This window comes from Cibotium barometz, chromosome 60 (assembly GCF_041138505.1).
Source record: "Cibotium barometz isolate CiBa-2024 chromosome 60, ASM4113850v1, whole genome shotgun sequence".
Classification (NCBI taxonomy): domain Eukaryota; kingdom Viridiplantae; phylum Streptophyta; class Polypodiopsida; order Cyatheales; family Cibotiaceae; genus Cibotium; species Cibotium barometz.
Genome location: NC_141105.1, coordinates 37238233 through 37259141, shown reverse-complemented (window position 1 = coordinate 37259141; position 20909 = coordinate 37238233). Strand labels below are relative to the sequence as shown.

The 20909-nt window shown below is 45.3% G+C and overlaps 1 protein-coding gene across 1 annotated transcript; it reads left to right on the top strand.

Moving 5' to 3' along the window:
• The first annotated feature begins 2265 nt into the window (after positions 1–2265).
• On the top strand, positions 2266–18515 carry LOC147605316 (mitochondrial import receptor subunit TOM20-like). Its single transcript, XM_086794051.1, has 6 exons — positions 2266–2432; positions 2631–2709; positions 3123–3292; positions 17784–17831; positions 17943–18041; positions 18159–18515. Exons 1-6 carry the CDS (start codon positions 2325–2327, stop codon positions 18294–18296), a joined length of 642 nt encoding a protein of 213 aa, XP_086650177.1. The 5' UTR covers positions 2266–2324; the 3' UTR covers positions 18297–18515.
• Positions 18516–20909: the final 2394 nt, after the last annotated feature.

The following is a 20909-nucleotide window of genomic DNA, read 5'->3' as shown; positions in this document are numbered from 1 at the left end:
CCTAGTTGGAAACTGATTCAATTCAGAATCCTCCCAATCAACTGAATGCCAACTCCACTTTAGAGGCATGTGAACAGAGATGACTAAGCTGGAGTCAACTGAGACCCTTAGAGTATGTGGAATCCATGAAGCTTGCTGGCTGAAGAAGAGTCTATCAATCCTGGAAGACGAACTTATATATTGTAGGCTAACATATGTATGCCTAGGAGTATCTCTCCAATCCCCTAAAGTCCACCCATCCACCAGCCCCATTTTCCCTCTCAGCTCATCCCATTTGCCTTTCTCATCATGACCCATCAAAATGGTGCTCCCCCGTGCCTATCTACATGTCTCTCAACCATATTAAAGTCTCCCAAAATGATGCAATGATCCTAAATATTTATATTATGAATCCACTCCCACATTTCACTCCTAATTTTATAATTATGAGCTCTATATATATTAACTAATCAGACTTTCTTCCCATTGATCAAAATTTCCACTACCAAAATCCTCCCATTGGGATGGTTAACTATAACATTAGGATTCATATCACTCCTGATAACAAACATCACTCCACTATATCCAGACTTCATCCCCCATACATTACCATCTAGTCCTTAAATCTATCTCTCCTCAAGACTTTAGCCCATACATTACCATCCAATCCTTAAATTTATCTCTCCTCAAGACTTTAGCCCCAAAAAGATTATGCTCATGAATAGCTAAAATAGATAACCCCCACTCTTCAACTAAGCCCCCAAAAGAAGCACTCTTCTTCTTATCTTTAATACCTTTTAACGTTCCATGTATAGCTCAAAATATCCCTAGACTGAACCATGTCAAACTAGTTTCAGGCACCATCTCAACTTCCTCCCTTTCCCTTTATATATCTCCCTCTCTCTTTGTCCCCTTCAAAGCTTTATATATCTCCCTCTCTCTTTGTCCCCTTCAAAGCTTTATCTACTTGCCAATTGAACCTCTAAATAGAAGAAGTTCCACTATCTTCCTCTCTTAAAGGGCTATAAGGATTTGAATATAACAATGGGCTCCAATTACCCTAAGATTTACCCCCCTTCCCGTCCCTCCCTGATTGGCTCACAAATTTTCTTGCCTCATCCTTGGTTTGCCAGAGATTGAGTTTCCCTTTTGCCTTAATCTAGTCCCCTCCCGATTGCCCCTTCTCTCCCTCAAGGACTTTCTCTTTCCCTCTCCCGTCTTTCACTTGACTTGAGATAGGTTCAACTTCCTTTACCACTATTTTCTCCCCCTATCTCCCCTAATTCCAATCCCTCGCACTTGAAACATGCCCTAGGGAAGGGGCCAAACAGACCTAATTCCAATTTTCCTAGTTCACCTAAATCAACCTCTATGAATTTAAGGATTTCAATCGTAGTATTCCATGAAATACAGACACTATTGGCATGTCGACCCCCCACATCATCACTGGATGTAACATAAGACTCAAAGCACCAGCAACATCCTGTAATGCAGGTCTAAGCCAAGGAGGGAGTCCAAAAAATTCAACCCACACTGGGCAAGCCTCCTGAAGGGTCCTATTCACATCGTCAAACAGGGGATCGAAGGGAAACACATGCACTAGCCTATGGCCCATGAAAAGTGGAGCTTTCGTAAACGGTTTTGAAACAAATTGCCCCTTAATGAACAAAACATTGAAGAAGCCCTTACCTGGATAAAACACATTAGAAACCACTCTATCATGCAAAACATCCTCCTATAACCACTTACCAACCTCTGCCTTAGCAAGGAGTTTACCTAGACAGAAAATGATCACACTACACAGAGAAAACAGCCCAATCTGATTCTTGATCAACTCAGGATTCACCTTCATGCATACCTTCCTTCCTTGGCTCTGAGCATGCGTATTAAGCCTCACATTAATCCAATCAGGAACATTTTTCTTCCTCTCCCTCTCACCACCTTCTTCGTCGCGGGGCCACTTCATCTCCTACGTTTCCTCAAGCTCCCAATCCCCCCAGTCCCCACCATGCTCCTCCACCTCTTGCAGCCACGAATCACCCATCTCAAGCGTGCATGCATGCATACATAAGCGATTGGATGTCCCTTTGATGTACATGGACATGCGTCCTCACACGTGTAAAATTAAATCACCCACTCTCCCACTTCGCTCACTACGTGTCACCTCCACTACTACCTCATAAGAGCTTCCTATCCATGACCAACCAGTTGTGAAGCCACCACATACAACATAAAGTTCCCATGATGATGTGGCATCCACGTCGGATGGCGCATGAAGGGCTGCATTCTTTATGCAGACGCGGCAGTGATCACATTTGCGGCGAGGCGCTTCAATTCAAGGGACCATGGACGCCTTGTCTTTGCCTTCAGAGGAGTACGAGAGGCTTCTTTTCTTCGAAACTGCTCGCGACAAGGCAGCCGAGACCTACCTGCGTGCCCCCGAGGACTCTGATGTAAGTGCCTCTACTCCAAGACCGCTTAAGAGGAAGGTTTTTTGCTTGTTTGTCTTTTCTAGACTTGGCAGAGGAAAATAGGCTTTGTATGGTAAAATAGGGTTTATTTTGCTGGAAAAGTACATACAACGTTGTGCTTTTTATGACAAAACAGGGTTCTTAACATGCGACTTTGTGCTGATGTGTGTTTTTTTCCAGAACTTGACAAGATGGGGGGGAGCTTTGTTAGAGCTGGCCCAGTTTCAGCAGGGCCAGGTCTCCGTGGACATGGTGAAAGGTAGAATCCTTAGCAGTTTTCAAATATCCACGCCTTTGTGCCACTTAAATTTTCTACATATGGCAAGCGATCTCTCACTCTAGTGCTAAGAACTGGGACGGCGGACGTGCATTCCAAGTTTGGACCGTACCAGAGTGGAGGAACTCTCAAAAAATAAAAAAACTCACACACAGGTTTCAACCAAAAAATCTGTAAATAGGTTATACATTAGCCATTTGTGGCATTAAATCAGGCACCCCAAAAATTTCTATATACAGAGTGCCCTTTAAAATATAAAATAAAGACACATAACAATGTACATTAGCCTTTTGTGAAATTAATCCTGTAGATTATGTTGTATAACGCTGTTTTTTTTTCCCACCAAGGCAAATTGACAAATTTGTTTGATTATTACATTTGGCTATGTTGTGAAGATGCCGTGTCCAAGCTAGAAGAGGCTCGAAGAATCAATCCTTTGAAGTCTGAGACATTGTGGTGTTTGGGAAACGCTCATACAACACATGGATTTCTCATAACAGAAGGAGATCAGGCTAAGGAGCATTTTCAGAAGGCATCGGAGTGTTTTCAGGAAGCATTGGAAGTGGTAAGTCTTATATGTTGACCATACTCTTATCTTTTTGGGTTTCTCTAAATTCTCTCATTTCTTTCTTGTGGATGAATAGCCTGCTGAGGTATATCCGTTTCAGTTCTTTTTTATTTTGACAGCCTTGGTCAATACTCTTACTCGTAGTCACGTTGTATGGAAGTCTGTCTATTAATCAGTTTCGTGCCTAAGCTGTGCAAGATGTTGCGTTGGGGTCCCATGACAAGGGGAAGGGGGGTTGGGTCGGGGTCCACCACAGGCGTAGGGAGTGTGCCCCCTTCCCCCCTCCCCTCCCCTCCCCTCCCGGGCACCCTTCTCTTTCTTGCAATGCGGGCATCACCATCCTGCATGCCATAAGGTGTAGGGTGTTTTCCGTGCTGCAGCCATATCTGCTTGTGACATACAACAGCATGTGCCACAATTACCCCTGCTGTCTGTCTGACACCTTTGGCAAGTACTGGCTAGGTGCAATACAAATTTTCTAACCCCATCAATCTAAGCCCACACTTCAAGATTTGCCAATCTTGTTATTCTTGGATTGAGCTGAGTGTTTCCCTGTTATTGTTCAAGTGCTTTGATAGTTCTTACTCGAGGTTTTACTGACTTGACTTCCATACTTTGGCTGCCTCAAAATATATTGTCTATGGTTTGGCTACTATTTGTGGGAGCACTCAAACAAAAGTGACGTGGTGGTTTTTGACTATGAAAACCCATCTATCAAACATCATACGTGTCACGAGCTTGACAGAGATCTCGAGATTATGCTATGAGAGACACTCATAAAATATTGGGCGACAATGCTAGAGATTGTACATAGTTGGTGCATTGGACGGTGCTATGTTGGAGATTGCCTGTAGTTGGTCCAAGATTATGGCTGTGAGAAACATTCATGTAATATTTGATGGTAGTTGGAGACTATCTGTAGTTGGGCCATTGATATTTGGTCCAATGGACAGCAAGTACTACGTAGTTCACACATCTAAAGAACAGGGCTCAAGGAAGAACAAATTCGGCTTAACCCCGGAGCAAAGAGAGCAATATGCCAAGGATGGAAAATGCTTTTCTTGTGGTAGCAAAGACCACATTTTTCGACAATGCCCAGATCGCAAACCAAAGCACGAGGACAAGCACACCAAAGCTAATGTACATGCAGTTCCTGATGTGCAAGGAAATACAGGTCATGATGCAAAAGAGCGTATGGTTTGCAAGGCTTGGGGGCAAATCAAGGATCAGCCCGCACTCTTCATGTTTGATGACTGTGCAACTGACAATTTCATCTCTATGCAAATGGCAACTGCATTGGGTATTGAGGTTGAACACATGGGACCTCAGATTGAAGCCGAAGCTGCATTTATTGGTAAAGAGGTGCAGGTTACTCCTTTGATAGGGAAGTTGCGCATCCATATCCAGGGCTACCTTGATAATGAGCATTTCTTAGTTGCTCCACTGAATGGATGTGATGTATTGTTGGGCAAGCCGTGGCACCATAGGCTTGAGCCCTGCAAAGACTACAAGTCTAATATGATTTCTTTTATACATAAAGGCCGCATGCATTTTATTGATGCTGGCAAAGAAGGAGATTCCATCCCACTTGTATCACACATCCAAATTAATACAACAATGAAAAAGAGTCTTTCAGCGTACTTGGTTTTTGTGCGTGATAGTCTTGTGCCAAATTATCAAAATGTGGATGCTATGTCTAATGATAGGCTGAATTTTCTTAATGCATTCAAATACTGTTTTGCTGACTCGTTGCCAGGTGAATTATCTCTCCAAAGGCCCGAAGATCACTGCATAGATCTTGTGCCAGGTAGTTCTCCACCTAACAAACCCGCATATCGAGTGAGTGCTGCACAACAAGAAGAAATAATGAAGCAGGTAAACGAGCTTTTAGAGAAAGGTTTGGTTCAGCCCAGTTCCTCACCTTACTGCTCTCCTGTGCTTCTTGTTCAAAAGAAGGACGGATCATTCCGTATGTGTGTAGACTATAGAGCTTTGAACAAGCTTACCTTCAAGAATAGATTTCCTATTCCACGTATTGATGATATCTTGGATAAGCTTGATGGCTCAGCTTGCTTTAGCAGACTTGTTTTGAAGAGTGGCTATCACCAGATACGCGTAGTGCCACAAGATGTCCATAAGACTGCATTCAGGACAGCCTTCGGATTATATGAATTCTTGGTAATGCCTTTTGGTCTCACCAATGCTCCTGCTACTTTTAATCGTATGATGGATAGGATATTCCGACCCCATCGCAAGTTTACAGGAGTCTTCTTTGATGATATCTTGGTTTTCTCCAAGAATGAACAGGAATACAGAACTCATTTGGTTACAGTGTTCGAAGAGTTGCAGAAGCATAAATTTTTCGTCAATGCCAAGAAAAGTGAGTTTTTCCTTTCAGAGATTCATTATCTGGGTCATATTGTATCCAAGGATGGAGTTACAATGGATCCTACAAAGCTAGAGACTATTCGGAATTGGCCCGAATTGCAAAACGTACATCAAGTACGTAGTTTTCTGGGATTATGTTCGTACTACAGGCGTTTCATAAGGCATTTTGCTATGATTGCCACTCCTCTACATGATCTCACGAAGAAGAAAACTGCTTTCAAATGGACTTCAAAGGAACAGGATGCTTTCTTGCAGCTCAAGCATGCGATCATATGTGGTCCAGTATTGGTTGTTCCTGACTTGCACAAGTCATTCGTGGTTGAATGTGATGCTTGTGGTGATTGCATAGGAGCTGTCCTAAATCAAGAAGGGCATGCAGTTGCATACGAGAGCCGTCGTTTGCATGATGCTGAGCTTCATATGGATATCTATGAGAAAGAGCTCTTGGTTGTAATTCACGCCTTAAAGATATGGAAACATTACCTTCTTGGGGCTGAATTTGTAGTCAAGATAGATCATCAGAGCTTGAGATACTTTCTATCTCAAACCAAGCTTTCAGAGAAGCAGATGAGAATGGCAAACTTTCTTTCCATGTTTCATTTTCAGATTGTGCATACCCCAGGAAAGAAAAATGTGGTGGCCGATGCACTATCTAGGAGGCCTTATGTTGCTGCAGTCTCAGTGGCCTCTCATGGAGACTTATCTGCTATGAGAGATTTGTATCATTTGGATGCTGATTTTTGCCATATATGGACTGATTTGATGGTTGGTCATTCACATGCCTCTTATGTTATCAACGAGGGTTATCTCATGAAGGATAATTGCCTATGTGTGGTAAAGGATTTGCGTCCAAAGGTTATGGACGAATGTCACGCTCCACCTTATGCTGGTCATAGAGGTATTATGCCTACTACTCGTATGATTCAGAGGTATTTCTTTTGGCCGAGCATGCGTAAAGACATTGAGGCTTATGTGCGTGCATGTATTACTTGCCAAAAGGTGAAATTTGACAGGCAAAAGCCTCCAGGTTTGCTTCAGCCATTGCCTATTCCCTCGCAACCTTGGGAAAGTATCACGATGGATTTTATTATGGATTTGCCTAGATCCCAGCATGGGAATGATGCTATTTGGACTATTGTGGACAGGTTTAGCAAGCAAGCTCACTTCTTGCCCGTCAAGAAAACCATTAAAGCTGATCATATGGTAAAGCTTTTTCTTGCTAATATTTTCAAGCATCATGGTATACCTAAATCCATTGTTGGGGATAGGGATCCCAGGACTACAAGCCTATTTTGGAGGGCTTTGTTTGATAATATGGGTACTAAGCTTGAGTTTTCATCAGCTTATCATCCCCAAACGGATGGCCAAAGTGAAGCTGCAAATTCAGCTGTGTTGGATTTATTGAAATGTTATGTGGCAGATCAAAAGACTGCATGGGAGAAGTATCTTCCACTTGTTGAGTTTGCCTACAACAATACGATCCATGCTTCCACGGGAAAGGCTCCGTTTGAGATTATTTATGGCAGAGTGGTCTTGCCACCCATCCTTCGTACAAAGGATGAGATTTTTGCAGCTGATGAATATGTTCGTGACTTGGATGTTGCCTTTGGTCAGGTACGGACAGCCATTGCAAGATCTCAGGATAAGCATAAAATGGCTACTGACAAGCATAGAAGGGACATGGAAGTCAAAGAAGGTGATTTAGTATTGCTGAAATTTGAGAAGGCTCGGCTTCGGAAGAGGCCAGGACGAGAAGGATCATATCCTAAGCTTTCTCCTCGCTATTATGGACCCTTCAAGGTGATTCAGAAGATCAATGAAGTGTCCTACAGGCTTGCTCTACCTAGTCATTGGAAGATTCACAATGCTTTTCATTTGAGTCTATTTCGGAAATATGTGGGGCCAGATCCTGAAGAGCCTGTCACAGAAGATCTACCAGAGATTGAAGAGCTTGAGGAAATCCTCCAGCCAGAACAGATTGTTTTTCACAAGGAGAGAAAGCTACCTGCAGGAAAGCTTTCCAGGAGATACCTTGTGAAGTTTAAGAATTATTTGCCTATTGATGCCAAGTGGGTAAATGAGGATTATTTTGCAGATTATCCGCAATTGTTGCAGGCATATCTTGAGGCTTTTCAGTTGAGGTCAACTCTTTAGAAGCCCGGGGGGATGTCACCAATTGGCCGACCATTTGGTCCATCTCCAGTTTTTGCGTCTCGTTCACTTGAGGCCAGGCCGGTGTCTCGTGTAAAGAGGCCAGTATTTTGCTGACATGGACGGGAGCCAGACTGGTGCCACCCGTGTGTTAGCAGGATGGTGTTGTATGGACGGGAGCCAGACTAGTGCCACCTGTGTATGGCCTGGACTGTGTTCGACCCATGGGATTGTCACGCCATGGAAGAGCCAGTATTCGTGCCGTGTTTTGCCTATGGGACTGTCACACCATAGGGAGACTCGTGCCTGAAACTGTGTCTTACCTATGGGACTGTCACTCCATAGGAAGACCAGGTTTTTATGTTTTTATGTCATGCCAGTTTTCTGCTGACAGATATTTTGTACTTGTTCCATGAACGGGAGATATGTCCATGTTACTATTTGCACATGCACACATATTTTGCATGTTTGAAACTGTTTTCGCATGACATTTATTTGTGTGTTTGCCTGCTTGACGTGTTACTTACTGAGCGGGGGCGCCTGCCAGTGAGTCGTGAAGTCTGCTCTGTATTCTGACGAGTTTTGGTGCATGTGAACAGGTGGTAAGTATGTTGCACATGTTGTTTTTATTATTTTATTTCTAACCTTTAGTTTTATAAGGTTAAGTGTTCACATTCACTTAAATGTGGGCACCCACTTAGGGGACAAGGTGGGGAGCCCCACTTAAGTGAGTGTGGGGGTGGGCATGGTCACCTACCCATACTCCCCACCCACATGCAAGCGTAGAGTAAACTACACCTTAATTTTTATAAAAAGACTCTCTCCTTCAAGCGTGGGCATGAATCGCTTCCACCTTACGTGAGACAACCGGCGACTCTCCCTCTCTCTGGCGCACGTTTTCGTGAAGGCGACTGCTTGTGTTTCCTCTGCTGCTGGCTGCGCCTCCTCTTCTACAGGCGGCTAGCGCTGACTGCAGGTGGTGGCTTTCACCTCCCTACAGGCGGCTGTTTCTACTTCCTACAGGCGGCTGCTTCTACCCTCTTACAGGTGGGCTGCGCCTGTGTACAGCAGCCAGGCAACCTTTCTTTGGGTGGCTGTGCGCCAGTTTTCCAGCCAGCTCTTCTACAGGCGGCTGTTTATGTTGCTGCTCCCTGCACCAGCTCTTCTACAGGCGGCTGTACCTGTCAGAATACGCAGCGGAGATGATGACCACATCTGGAACACGAGCAAAAACGCAGGCAGAAAAACAGCACAAGAGAGAGAGAGATGTAGGCGTGTAACTCTGCTCTATATACACAAGAAGATCCCGAGGAATGATACAAATAAGGTATGGGGGCTGAGGACCTATATATACCTCCCTGGAAGGGCAGTCGGCCAGCACTAAAGTGCCCACAACTGAGTAAAGAGGTCCCACGACTGCATAAATGCAGTCGGCCAGCAAACTGGTGCCCACGACTGATCAAAAACAGTCGGCCAGCAGCAAGAGTGCCCACGACTGATAAACACCCAGTCGGCCAGCACTGTACTGCCCTTGGCACCCTCTGGCAGCCCTCGAAAAAATGGGAAAAATAGGGGAAAAAATGCGGAGAGTGGGGAAAAATGATAAAACACCTCATAAGGGCGGGCACACCCACAACAAAGGCCCTTGTGTATAAATCTAGACAGGAGATGACTTCTAACACCCCCTCTCAGCTCCTGGCTGTGTAACCAACCACTGGGAGCTGGGGTGCCGCCTGAGCAAAGCCTGAGAGAGCGACTTCGTGAAGAGGTTCACCGTACTGTCCTCCGTCGAACAGAACTTCAGCAAGATTTCATCAGCAACGATCTGTTCACGAACAAAGTGCCTCTGGATGACCATGGGTTCCTCCAGTGGAAGCCCAAACCTGCAATGTAACCTCCTCCTGCTCCGTAAAACTGCTCCTGGGCCATAAGTAGATCTCCTCGTGTCCGGATCTCCTCCCCAAACCGAGTCACTCCAACCGCGGAGTCGGACTCCATCCAACAATCCCCCTCCTGTGTACAAGAGTCCATGATCCTTCGCATGCCGCAGAAACCACAGGAATCGCAATCCTGCCTCCCAAAGAGACATCTACAACCATGAGCTCAACCGCCTCAACAGGAAGCTCCCGTCCAATCTGGTGTCCATCAACCAGATCAATGAACCATACAGCTTCTGAGTCATAGAGACATCACACTGCTCACAAGGATCAACACCTGTTACGGTGCACAAGCAAGTCCTGGAAACCTGATAAAACCTGTCAACCACCCCCTCTGAATCCGGAACCACAAAGCCTGGAGAAACCACCTCCTTCTGCAAGTAAGCACCTGCCACCTCCCTGGCTTTCCGAAAGGTCCCTGTGGGAAGAACATCCTCAACTACTGGAAGTTCTATGTTCCGAACACGACGAGACATCAGAGCATAAGTGACCTGTTCAGCTTCCTCTGACTCACGAACACAAGAACTACCAACATCAGTACTGGAAAGTTCCTGCCAACTGCTGCCATCAACTGGCAAGCTATCCACCACCTGGTCTCAGAAAGCCCGCACCTGCAGCGTATCCACACTTGAGTAGCCATTACCAGACTGCCACTCATCACAATCCTGAGGACCTGGGAGAGAGAGTGCTGAAAGCCTGTAAACTCCATTCTCCACTCCGCCTTCCCAAACCACTTGGCCTGTTGCTTTGTCCCGGAGAGCAACAAAATGCTCATCAAACTCCACCCATACGCCACCTGATGCACTGACAACAGATGAAAACCAAGTGTCGGAACATACAACACCTGGGAGGAATGCTTTCCCCCTCTGCCATCGGGAACTATCTCCATCCTGCCCTCACTGTGAACTGGGATAGTGGACGTATCCCCAGTAAGAATATGACCAGAAAGCCTGCAGAGATCCTGTAAACCGGAACGGGAAGGAGTCATGTGCCTGGAAGCACCACTATTGAGAATCCACTCCCGAGTGTCCGTTGCGGAGAGTCCTCCAATCTCCTCCCTGCCTAAAGAAAATGAAGCATCGGTGTCCATCACCTCCAGGTGCACAAAAGCCGGAGTCTTCATGATTGCTGAGGAGTCTTCACCCTTCTCGGTCTTCCGCTTGGGACACTGCCTCCAGTAGTGGCCTTTCTCGCCACAATCATTACAGGTCCTCTCTGCCTTCAGTTTCTCACGGTCAGCGTCGGACTTCTTCTCAGAAGACTTCTCCGATGAAGCCTTCCCTTTGCTCGAGTTACGGCCTTTCGACCGTTGGCCAGTAAAGGCCTCCGAACCTCCACCCTGAGGAGGGTTCGTGAATCGTTCCTCCTGGTCCAGGACCATGGGCACAAGCTCCTCCCACGTGATGGTGCTGAGCCTGCCACTGGTAATCAAAGAGGAGTAAAATGCTGAGTACGAAGAGGGCAAATGTGACAGCAACGTGATGGCCATGTCCTCTGACGATATCTCCTTCCCACCCTGAAGAACTTCCTGCTGAAGAGCCTGCAACTTGTTAATATGCTCCCGCATCGTCGACGACTTTGTAGGGCTCATAACCCGCATGTGTACTTCCAAGGAAATCCTCTTCATGGGCGATACCCTGTTGTAAAGTGAGGCCAAATGCTGCCATATACCTCTGGCCAGCGTCATGTGCTTTACATGATTGATTACCTGTGGTGTGCAGTTGAGGAAAATAAACGAACGGACCCTGGCGTTGACGCGATCCCACATCTGCGTCTGGGCCTCCCGGTCCTTTCGAGTTGACGGTAACTCCCCTTCCTCTACTTCCGGCCGTGGAATCCCAACAATGACGAAATCAGCGAGGTCGTAGGACTCCAGAACGGATTCCATCATCACCTTCCATATGCCGTAGTTGCTCCCGTCCAACTGACGGTCCACCGGGAACGTGGGGAGTGTCGGGATCTTCACATGTCTCTCGGCCATCTCAAACAGATCTGCCATTACGGGGATGTACTCTGAATAGGGTGGGTGGGTGGGAACAAAGAAGAACTGATACCTGCAAGTGGCTGTCCAGCAAATCAGCCCGCCTTCCTCTTGCTTCTCCTCTTCCCGATCAGCCCAGAACAGTCCGCCAATCAGCCACAAAAACAGTCCCCCTCTTGCTCACACAAGTCCCAAGACCTATCTAGAGCCTAGGGCTCTGATACCATGTCAGAATACGCAGCGGAGATGATGACCAAATCTAGGAACACGAGCAAAAACGCAGGCAGAAAAACAGCACAAGAGAGAGAGAGATGTAGGCGTGTAACTCTGCTCTATATACACAAGAAGATCCCGTCCGCAGTCCACAAGTAAGTGAATTTCAGATTTAAGTAAAAGTATTTTGTGTTTAAATCTGATAAGGGATTTCCGACTCCCTATACGCCAACACCCGTTCGGTGCCGGGTTGTCCAAGCTCTATTGGAGAACCTCGGTCCAAAGGTGCTGAGATCAAGAGAGCCTGTTTGTGCGTGGTCTCGGAACACCAGTGAGGCGCTCTCCGCGGAGTCCAGTGAAAGCACAGGACCGTAGAGATTGGACCACACTAGTGGTCGTTCTGCTTCGAACTTCTACATCGAAATTCGACTTCGAGCCTATTTGTTTGGTACTGTTTTCATATGTACATGGACATCATCTGGTTCTTGGAACCCATGGAGCATTGTATTCATTAAATACTCCCAATAAATATATCATATATTGAGGGGGGGGTCGGCCCGTTCCTGCCCCAGTGCTGGTGTCCATTTTTTCATTTCATTTGATTTCAATTTCAAGTTGTATTAAGTTGTCCATTTCAAATTTGTGGTTTTAAAGTTGTGCTATTAAGCATGTGGGTGTCCAACGGAGTCTTTCCCACTTGACGGGATCGGTTTCAGTCCGGGATCTGTGGTACACAAATTTTGTCATTAGGAATAGTAAACCATTCCGAATCATCCACTGGCCTCCTGCAGCCTGAATGGTAGATTGCTCAGTCATCGAGTCTTGGTCAGTCAATGAGCTCCTGCCCGGGATCTTCTGCCAAAATGGACCAAAATAACTATCAGTCCTGCAAAGTCCTGTCAATGACTGAAATAAGTCAGTAGAAATCTCGGTGAACGACAAAGAATTCACCTCTCTAATTCGACTAAGCGCATCTGCAACATTATTCATGGACCCTTTTCGATAACGGATCTCAAAATCAAAATCTTGCATTAACTCCACCCACCGAGCTTTCCTTCCTCTCAAATCATCCGCATCACATACATACTTGATTGACTGATGATCAGTCAATACCACAAACTTGAAGCCATATAAATAATGTCTCCAAATCTTGAGAGCATGAATCACAGCATAAAGCTTCTTCTCAAGGGTTGGCCAACGAGATTGAGTGTCGTCTAGCTTTTTACTTTCAAAAGCAACTGGTCTACCATCTTGAAATAGAGCAGCCCCGATAGCATAGTCACTGGCATCAGTTTCAAGAACATAAGGCCGACTAGGATCAGGTAATGCTAAGATAGGTGCTTCCTTGACTTTATCTTTCAAAAGTCTGAAGGCCATATCCAAATCGTTATTCCAAGTGATAGGCTAATTTGACTTACATTCATGACCTTTCAATAAGTCGGTCATCGGTAGTGTGAGCTGAGAGTACTCTCGTACAGATTTCCGAAGAAAGACTACAAAACCGAGAAAAGAACGAAGTTGTTTCACTGTTCGTGGTATCGGCCAGTCCAAAACCTTCTGAACTCGGTCATAATCAATGCTCAATCCATCTCTAGTGATCTTGTGTCCCAAGTAAATGATTTCGGTCATAAAGAACTCACATTTACTTAACTTAGTATATAGTCGATTCTGTCTTAAAATAGATTAGACAATCGTGAGGTGTGTGACATGATCCTCAAGAGTACGACTATATATCAAAATATCATCCAGGAACACCACCACAAATTTCTCCAAATGTTCACGAAAAAGATCGTTCATCATTTGCTGGAAAGTGGCTGGAGCATTGGTTAACCCAAAAGATAATACGAGAAACTCGTAATGGCCATACCTAGTCCGAAAGGCGGTTCTTTCGACATGCCTTTCATGAATACGTATCTGGTGATAGCCAGTACGTAAATCTATCTTCGTGAAATATTTCGCTCCTGCTAACCGGTCAATCAGGTCATCTGATATAAGGAGAGGATAACAGTTCTTAATGGTCAGCTTGTTCAATCTCTTGTAATCTATATACATTCTCCAGGTATTGTCCTTCTTTCTCTTAAGCAACACAGGTGCACCCCAAGGTGATTTACTTGGACGGAATTCTTGAGGAATTCTTTCTTGAAGACGTCTTCGAATTGTGTCCAAGTCATTGACTTAGGGTTGAGTTCCTTCCACCAAAGCAAAGCTTTGCCGGATAGGAGATCTGCTGCTAACTATATCTTCTTTCTGTCATCATGTGGATGAAACTGAAAGTGAACTTGCCACTTATGTAGCCAAGTGTCCACGATCTCCTTGGTGCGCTGCTTTTGCTCGCCCCCGAACGGTTCCGGAGTAATGTTGGGGCCCAAAGCAGAAGCCAAGGTATCCATACCCGAGAAAGTAGAGAGGGTAGTGGTCAATAGAGCGATGGAGTTATGCAAAGCTTGTATCTGGGGTGCGATTTGTGCCTGATGTTCCGACCAAGAAGCTTCGAGAGCTACTTTGAACTTTTGGAAATTTGATTTTGACACAAAATTGTCAAAAAGATCAGCATCGGTACCTTCCGTAGCCGGCAAGCCTTCGCTTCTTAAAAAAAACACACGTTGAACCTTAGGGACCCTTAACTTTTTGTAAAAAAAAAGTTTAATAATAAAAAAAAAAACAAACAAACAAAGCGCCAAATCGGGCTGGCGCATGCGTTTGCTGTTTTGCTTTTTTTTTTTCCTTGTCCTATCAGAAAAAACGCCGCCGGCTTCACCTTCGCTCTTGTTGGTGTCTTCACGGCAGGCTGCACTTGCACCAGCCTGGCCACATGGCGGCGTAGGCCTGGGCGTTTGTCCGCCTACCTAGGCGGCGTGGACCTGGGCATCATGGCAGCGTGGGCCTGGGCGCCTGCCTGCCTGCCTGGCCTAGGCGCCTACGTGGGCCTGGCCTCTGCCTGGCTACACAAGCCCATGCGCCCGCCTGCAGGGTCGCCTACAGACGCTTGGCCGGCTGCCAGCCTCGGAGAAGAGCCAAACGCTACACCCGCCAGCGCCTCCTCTCACACGCTTGCTCTCCTTCTCTCGCTCTTCTTCGCGTTTAACCAAAAGCAAACTTGCTTTTTCCTGTTTTCTCTCTCTACGTTCATGCGACTGCACAAACATATCTTTACCTCTTCTTTGCTAAGCAAACAACCCTTCTAAGACTACCATCTCTCGTCAACATGGGTTTCTTTGATGAAGAAAAACCAACCTCCCAACCATGATAGCCGTGGGCAAGCCCACAGTCTTGGCTGTCCCCACCGAGCCACGAGCTGAGCTAACTAGGTTGACGTACCGACCAATCTCCTCCTCGCGACGTCCCATACCGCCACAAAGCTGCCCTCGTGGGCCTCGAGATTGCTGTCAGCCTCGGCTGCATAAAGCAGGTGCACGTCTGCACTAGATCTAGGCTCCAAGACCATAGAGCTCTCACAAACTCGCGAGACTCTCTATATCCCAATAACTAACCTTGGCCACCCTTTTATAGGCTCTTGGCTGGTCATTGGGCGTCCACACTTGGGCGCTCGCCCGTCCATACTTGGGTGCCCGCTCGTTAGTCTATCCTTAACTCAGTTCGTCAATCAGCCTGCCTAGCTCCAAGCTTCCCCAAGCCTCGAAGCTAGTCTTGCGTGCGTATAGCACACGGTAGATACACACTGTGCACATGACATACTCCCCTTCCTCTAAGAGCTCACTCCTGAGCTCACTAAAAAGCCAGTGTCACGTGCATCCCGCACTTGGATGCCACGTAGACATTTCTGTACAGTAGGTGCAGGACCTGGGATGGTGAACTGGTCCCATGTGAGCCCAGTCCGGGACGAGTCAGCCAGGGATCCATCTTAGTCGTCCGAGGTCAGGTATGCATCGTCCTGCACATGAGTCCAAGGTCAGGTGTGCATTGTCCTGCACATGAAGCAGTGCCAGTCCGCGTTGTGAGTCTCCCTCTGGAATGATGTCAGATGTTCTGTGTATCTGGTTTGCAACTGGATGCCAGGCCTCTGTAGGCATGTAGGTTGCATGTAGAGATGGGGCCAGCCCATAGGGCTACCCCAGTGTGAGGATTTGCATTTGCACTTGTAGAATGGGCATGGGGGAGGTATAGAACCATCCCCAAGGGGCCAGGATGGCCCACTTTGTGCCCACCAGCCATGGCTTGGGCTGGAAGGGCTGTCGGCCAGCCCTAGGGCTGCTGGACAGGCAGCCGACAGGGTTAGAAACCCTATCCAGCCAGTCGGCCAGGTGTGGGGGCTGCCCCCCACACCCATGCGCATGGTGTCCAGCAGTTAGGAGGCTGTCCCAGAATATGTGCGCAGGCTGGACAGCAATTAAACAAGTGTGAAAACGTTTATTAATTAGACTCAGTCGTGGATGCTCCCTGAAGCCAGCCGACTGCATAAAGTAGAGGGTATAAATACCCAAGTCATAAATCATTTCACTCATCTCATAATTCACCAAGAGCTCCAAGCAACCAAGGGCCAGGACAGCCAAGAACATTGCTAAAGCTAAGGGGTGAAGGACTGAAGGTCAAGGGCAGGTTTTCTAGCCAAGAAAAGGTCAAGTACTTTGTATTTGTTTCAGATTTACATCATTCTAATAAAGCAAATACACCATCTGTGGTGGGGGCCCTACAGAGGGTAATTGGGACCCAATACTGTGTCCTTCTCCATCTCCCCCTTCTCTCTCTATTTTCTGCACATCGTCTTTCAGTTTGTGCGTTAATTCCGTCGCGAAAAGAGTGCTGATTTCTGAGTTTTGAAGTACCGATCCTTCTCCGAAGCTTCCGCATATTACAGCCAGGGTAATCTCTCTGAAGAGTAGTCAATGTCTTCCATGTAGCGTCCTCCTCAACACGATCCTTCCACTTGATCTTGTATTCCATGATAAGCGTATTACGCAATCTTCTTTCACGAAATCCAAGAATCCTTTCAGATTCGTGCGGAACAAATGTCATGTCCTCGACATCTATAATTTCTTGAGGAGTAACTAACTGATCTGCTCCACCCAGTACTTTCTTAAGTCTACTGACATGAAATACAGGATGAACTTTCACATGAGAAGGCAAATCCAATTCATATGCAACGGAACCAATCCGTCGTGTAACACGAAATGGTCCACAGTATCTAGGGAATAATTTCGGAGATCGACTTGTTCGTAAAGTCTCGGAATCTTTCGGAACTCGCAAATACACCATCGTTCCTTCAGAGAACTCTCTGGGTGAACGATGTCTATTAGAATAAAACCTGCCTCGGTCTTAAGCACTTCTAATAGATTCCTTTCCAACTTGTAACTTTTCCTGCATATTTTACAAAAAATTACGTGCTGCATCATGCTGAAGTCCTGAGAATCCTACTGTAACAAGTGATCTAGGTTGAAAACCATACATAAGCATGAAAGAACTAAACCCTGTACTCTGCTTAGTACTGTTATATGCTAATTCTAACATAGGAAGATAATCCTCCCATGAACTGTGTCTTTTGGATCAGTAGAAATCTCGGTGAACGACAAAGAATTCACCTCTTAGATTTCATACTTGGTGGTGGTGGCTGGGATGTGATGTAGCTAGTGGCCTATGGCTATGCTGTTGCTGTTCTCCATGGTTCGATGGGTGAATGGGCATAAGGTAGCTCAATGGCTGGAATATTTGTTGGCTTATTTACGGATTTAGGAGCTGTAATATTCTAATGTTGAATGTTTGGGATGTCGCACTACCACAAGTTTGTCTATTGTAATTCTGAAATGTGTCTTCTTTTAAAAATGCACCTTTGATAATAAACATGTGTTTTTTTTTCTCACAGGAACCCAACAATGAACTGTATCGCAAGGCAGTGGAAATGTCTGAAAAGGTATGTAGTTACGCCAAAATATTTTGAATTATGTTTGCTGGAGGTAGCTTTTGAGTGGACTGTCATGGACATGAGGTTGCACTTTATTTCCACTTGACTGGTTTTGAGCAGGCTCCAGCTTTGCACCAAGAACTGCAAGCACAGTTGAGTGCTCAGCAAGCTAACTTTGGGGCACCGTCAGGGGCTTCTGGTGGTGGACATGCTTCCAAGGTATGAAAACTGAAAAACAGAATGTTTTGAGTATGCAAGAGTTTAAGAGGGTATAGATAGTTGTGAGAAGCAGACATTGTGAAATTCTTGCACCAACGCTAAGCACAACTCTTGCAGGGTCAAAAGAAGAAGGGGAAAAATAGCGATTTCAAATACGATTTGCTTGGTTGGGTGGTACTTGCTGTTGGTGTGTTTGTATGGATTGGATTAGCTAAGGCACCTTCACCAGCTGCTTCCGAATCCAACCTCCAATGAGTTGAGATTAATGAAGTCTTGTGAGTGAAAGTATGTGAGATCACACAGATCCACTTCTCTTTTTTGTTTACAACTTCAGAAAGATCAATTGAGGTGAGCACCAAGACGGCACTAGTTATGATTTTATGTGATTCTACGTTATGGAAAGCTTTTGTAGAAGTGCTCCCTCACATACTTCCGTGTGTTCTGGATAATAAACCACATTCATGGTGTTGATGAGCTCTTGTTAGTAGGTGTTTTTCAAGTCGTCGTCCATTGTAGCATTGAAGTGTGCTTTTCAATTATGTATATAACATCATCCTCTGTCCATAAGGTGTCATTTGAGCAAGATCTTATTTTTGCTAATAAAGTAGGAAGGCTTGTCGGTTTATTTGTGGGCTTTGCAAGCTACCCTCTAGTAGACAGGCGATTCTCCAGAAGCCAAAATGTAACACCTCTAATGATGGTCTTGATATAGTGAAGTGGTCTTTCATAAACCAAATACAAGCAGTAATGTTTATATTCATGCAAATGCTAGGTGTGGTGTTACCCTCACCTTATTCAGTGACCAGAGTGGGTTCACTCCCCGTTTGTGTTGGATCATTGAGAACTTGCCCGTGTTGAAGTCATGGTGTGGTACAAGTTTTGTGCGTTCTGTTAATGTTAAACATGTGCATGTGCTCGCAGCTTGTTGCTTCTACAATTATTTAGAGTCTTTTTAGTTTTAGTGTTGGGTGTGTTCAAAAGTCTCTATTTTACATATATACGTGCATGTCACATTTTTTATGTTTGCAATAATTATGTATTGTTGGCTTTATTAGTCCCCCTCTCCCCCTCTCCCCCCCCCCTCTCTCTCTCTCTCTCTCTCTCTCTCTCTCTCTCTCTATACTATGTTTGAGCTCTACATTGATGAAACCTCCGACTTAATTGACAGATTTATTTCAAATACAGTGACATTATTAATTTTTCTTTTTGGTTCAAAATACATTACGTCCATAGAGAGAGAGAGAGAGAGAGAGAGAGAGAGAGAGAGAGAGAGACTTCAAAGTCTTGCATAAATGATTAGAAAAGTGTAATGTCGTATTTGATATAACGACGGGTAATATTTCTTAGGATGGATGTGGCAAGGAGATCATTTTCATTTATTTATGACAATGGACAAGATATTGAAAGTATGTCTTGATGTTTGTTATAATATAGTCATCATTGTTTAGCTCTCCTCTAGCAAGCACGTTAGCCTCCCTCTTGTTATATGTAGATGATATAGTGCTTATTTCAGATTCAATTGAGGGACTTGAGAGGCACTTGGATGCATTGCATACTTTTGTGGGCAGTGGGATCTTATGGTAAACCTTGGGAAGACCAAGTGATGATCTTTAACACCTCTCATCCAAGTGGCATCCACACATCATCACTTACATGGGAGATCCAGTTGACAAACATCTTACATAACCCGGGAGTCACTTGGCCCGATGTTCAACATGAGCCCTACAGTTAGGGCGAGGTAGATTGACGAGAGACTTCGTAGCCTTAGTCCTCATTGAGAGCGTTTTTAGACACTTCAAGGAACCTAGCACTAAAGAATGGCTCTTTGACACCTTAGTAACCCTTGTAGTGATGTATGGAGTCCTTTTCATGTGCTAGACCTCAATGAGGAGGAATGGAGGAGGATCGAGAGGCTTCAGATTATGATATATTATGGCATGAATTGGATCAAACTGTTGATACAGCACGCTCATCATCTTGGCACAGTTTGGGACAATTTTCTCGGTGGTAGATGCACATTTCAAGATGGTGACATACATACATCACGTCCACACCTTGGATAGCCATAGGTTATCAAGGCTTGCTTGGGACACATGATTGGGTAGTTGGTTTGTCACTCCAATGTAGGGACTCTAGATGGATTGTCTCCTATCATTTCAGTATAGTTAAGAGGTCCCCTTCCTCCATCTCACCCATTCAGATCATGTAGCTAGATCACCTTAGTCTACACACCTACGCCAGATGGCTTCTTCCAAAAACCTTATGAAGATGAAGTTCTAGAGAGTTCACTTCTTGAGGATCACAATGTATGGATTCATCCAGAGGTTGGGATACTTGCATAGGCATGTCACATGTTGTGTGGATTGTGATTGCATAGATTCATGTCTCGTTCCATTGCTTTAGAGTGGAGATGGGGAGACCACATACCTATTGGAGTAAATAACATTTTGTTGAAAAGGGGTTTTGTGAACTCGAAGATTGTCTAGTAACCTTGAAGAACGAATCGAGCTCACCACGTAGACCATATATACAAAAGAAATTATCATCAAGGTGAGGAAAGAGATGAAGTTGTACAAGAGATGGTTAGTGGTGTCAAGACAATAGCCAAGGAGAATTTGTGAGAGCACATCCCAAAGTCATAGGCCATGTTGAGAGAAATGAACTAGGGTTTGTGGGATATGCATGGGTAGATTGCCCAAAAGATCGTGCAAAGGCTCTTTGAAGGATTAGTTTTGGCAATGATCAAGTGGGATTTAGATAATGCCATGGTTTCTCAAAGAGGTAATCATGGAGTAATCAGGTCCTTTTGCAAATCTTACAAGGGAAAAAAATCTCATATGGATCAAAGAGAAATCTGGCCCTAATGCA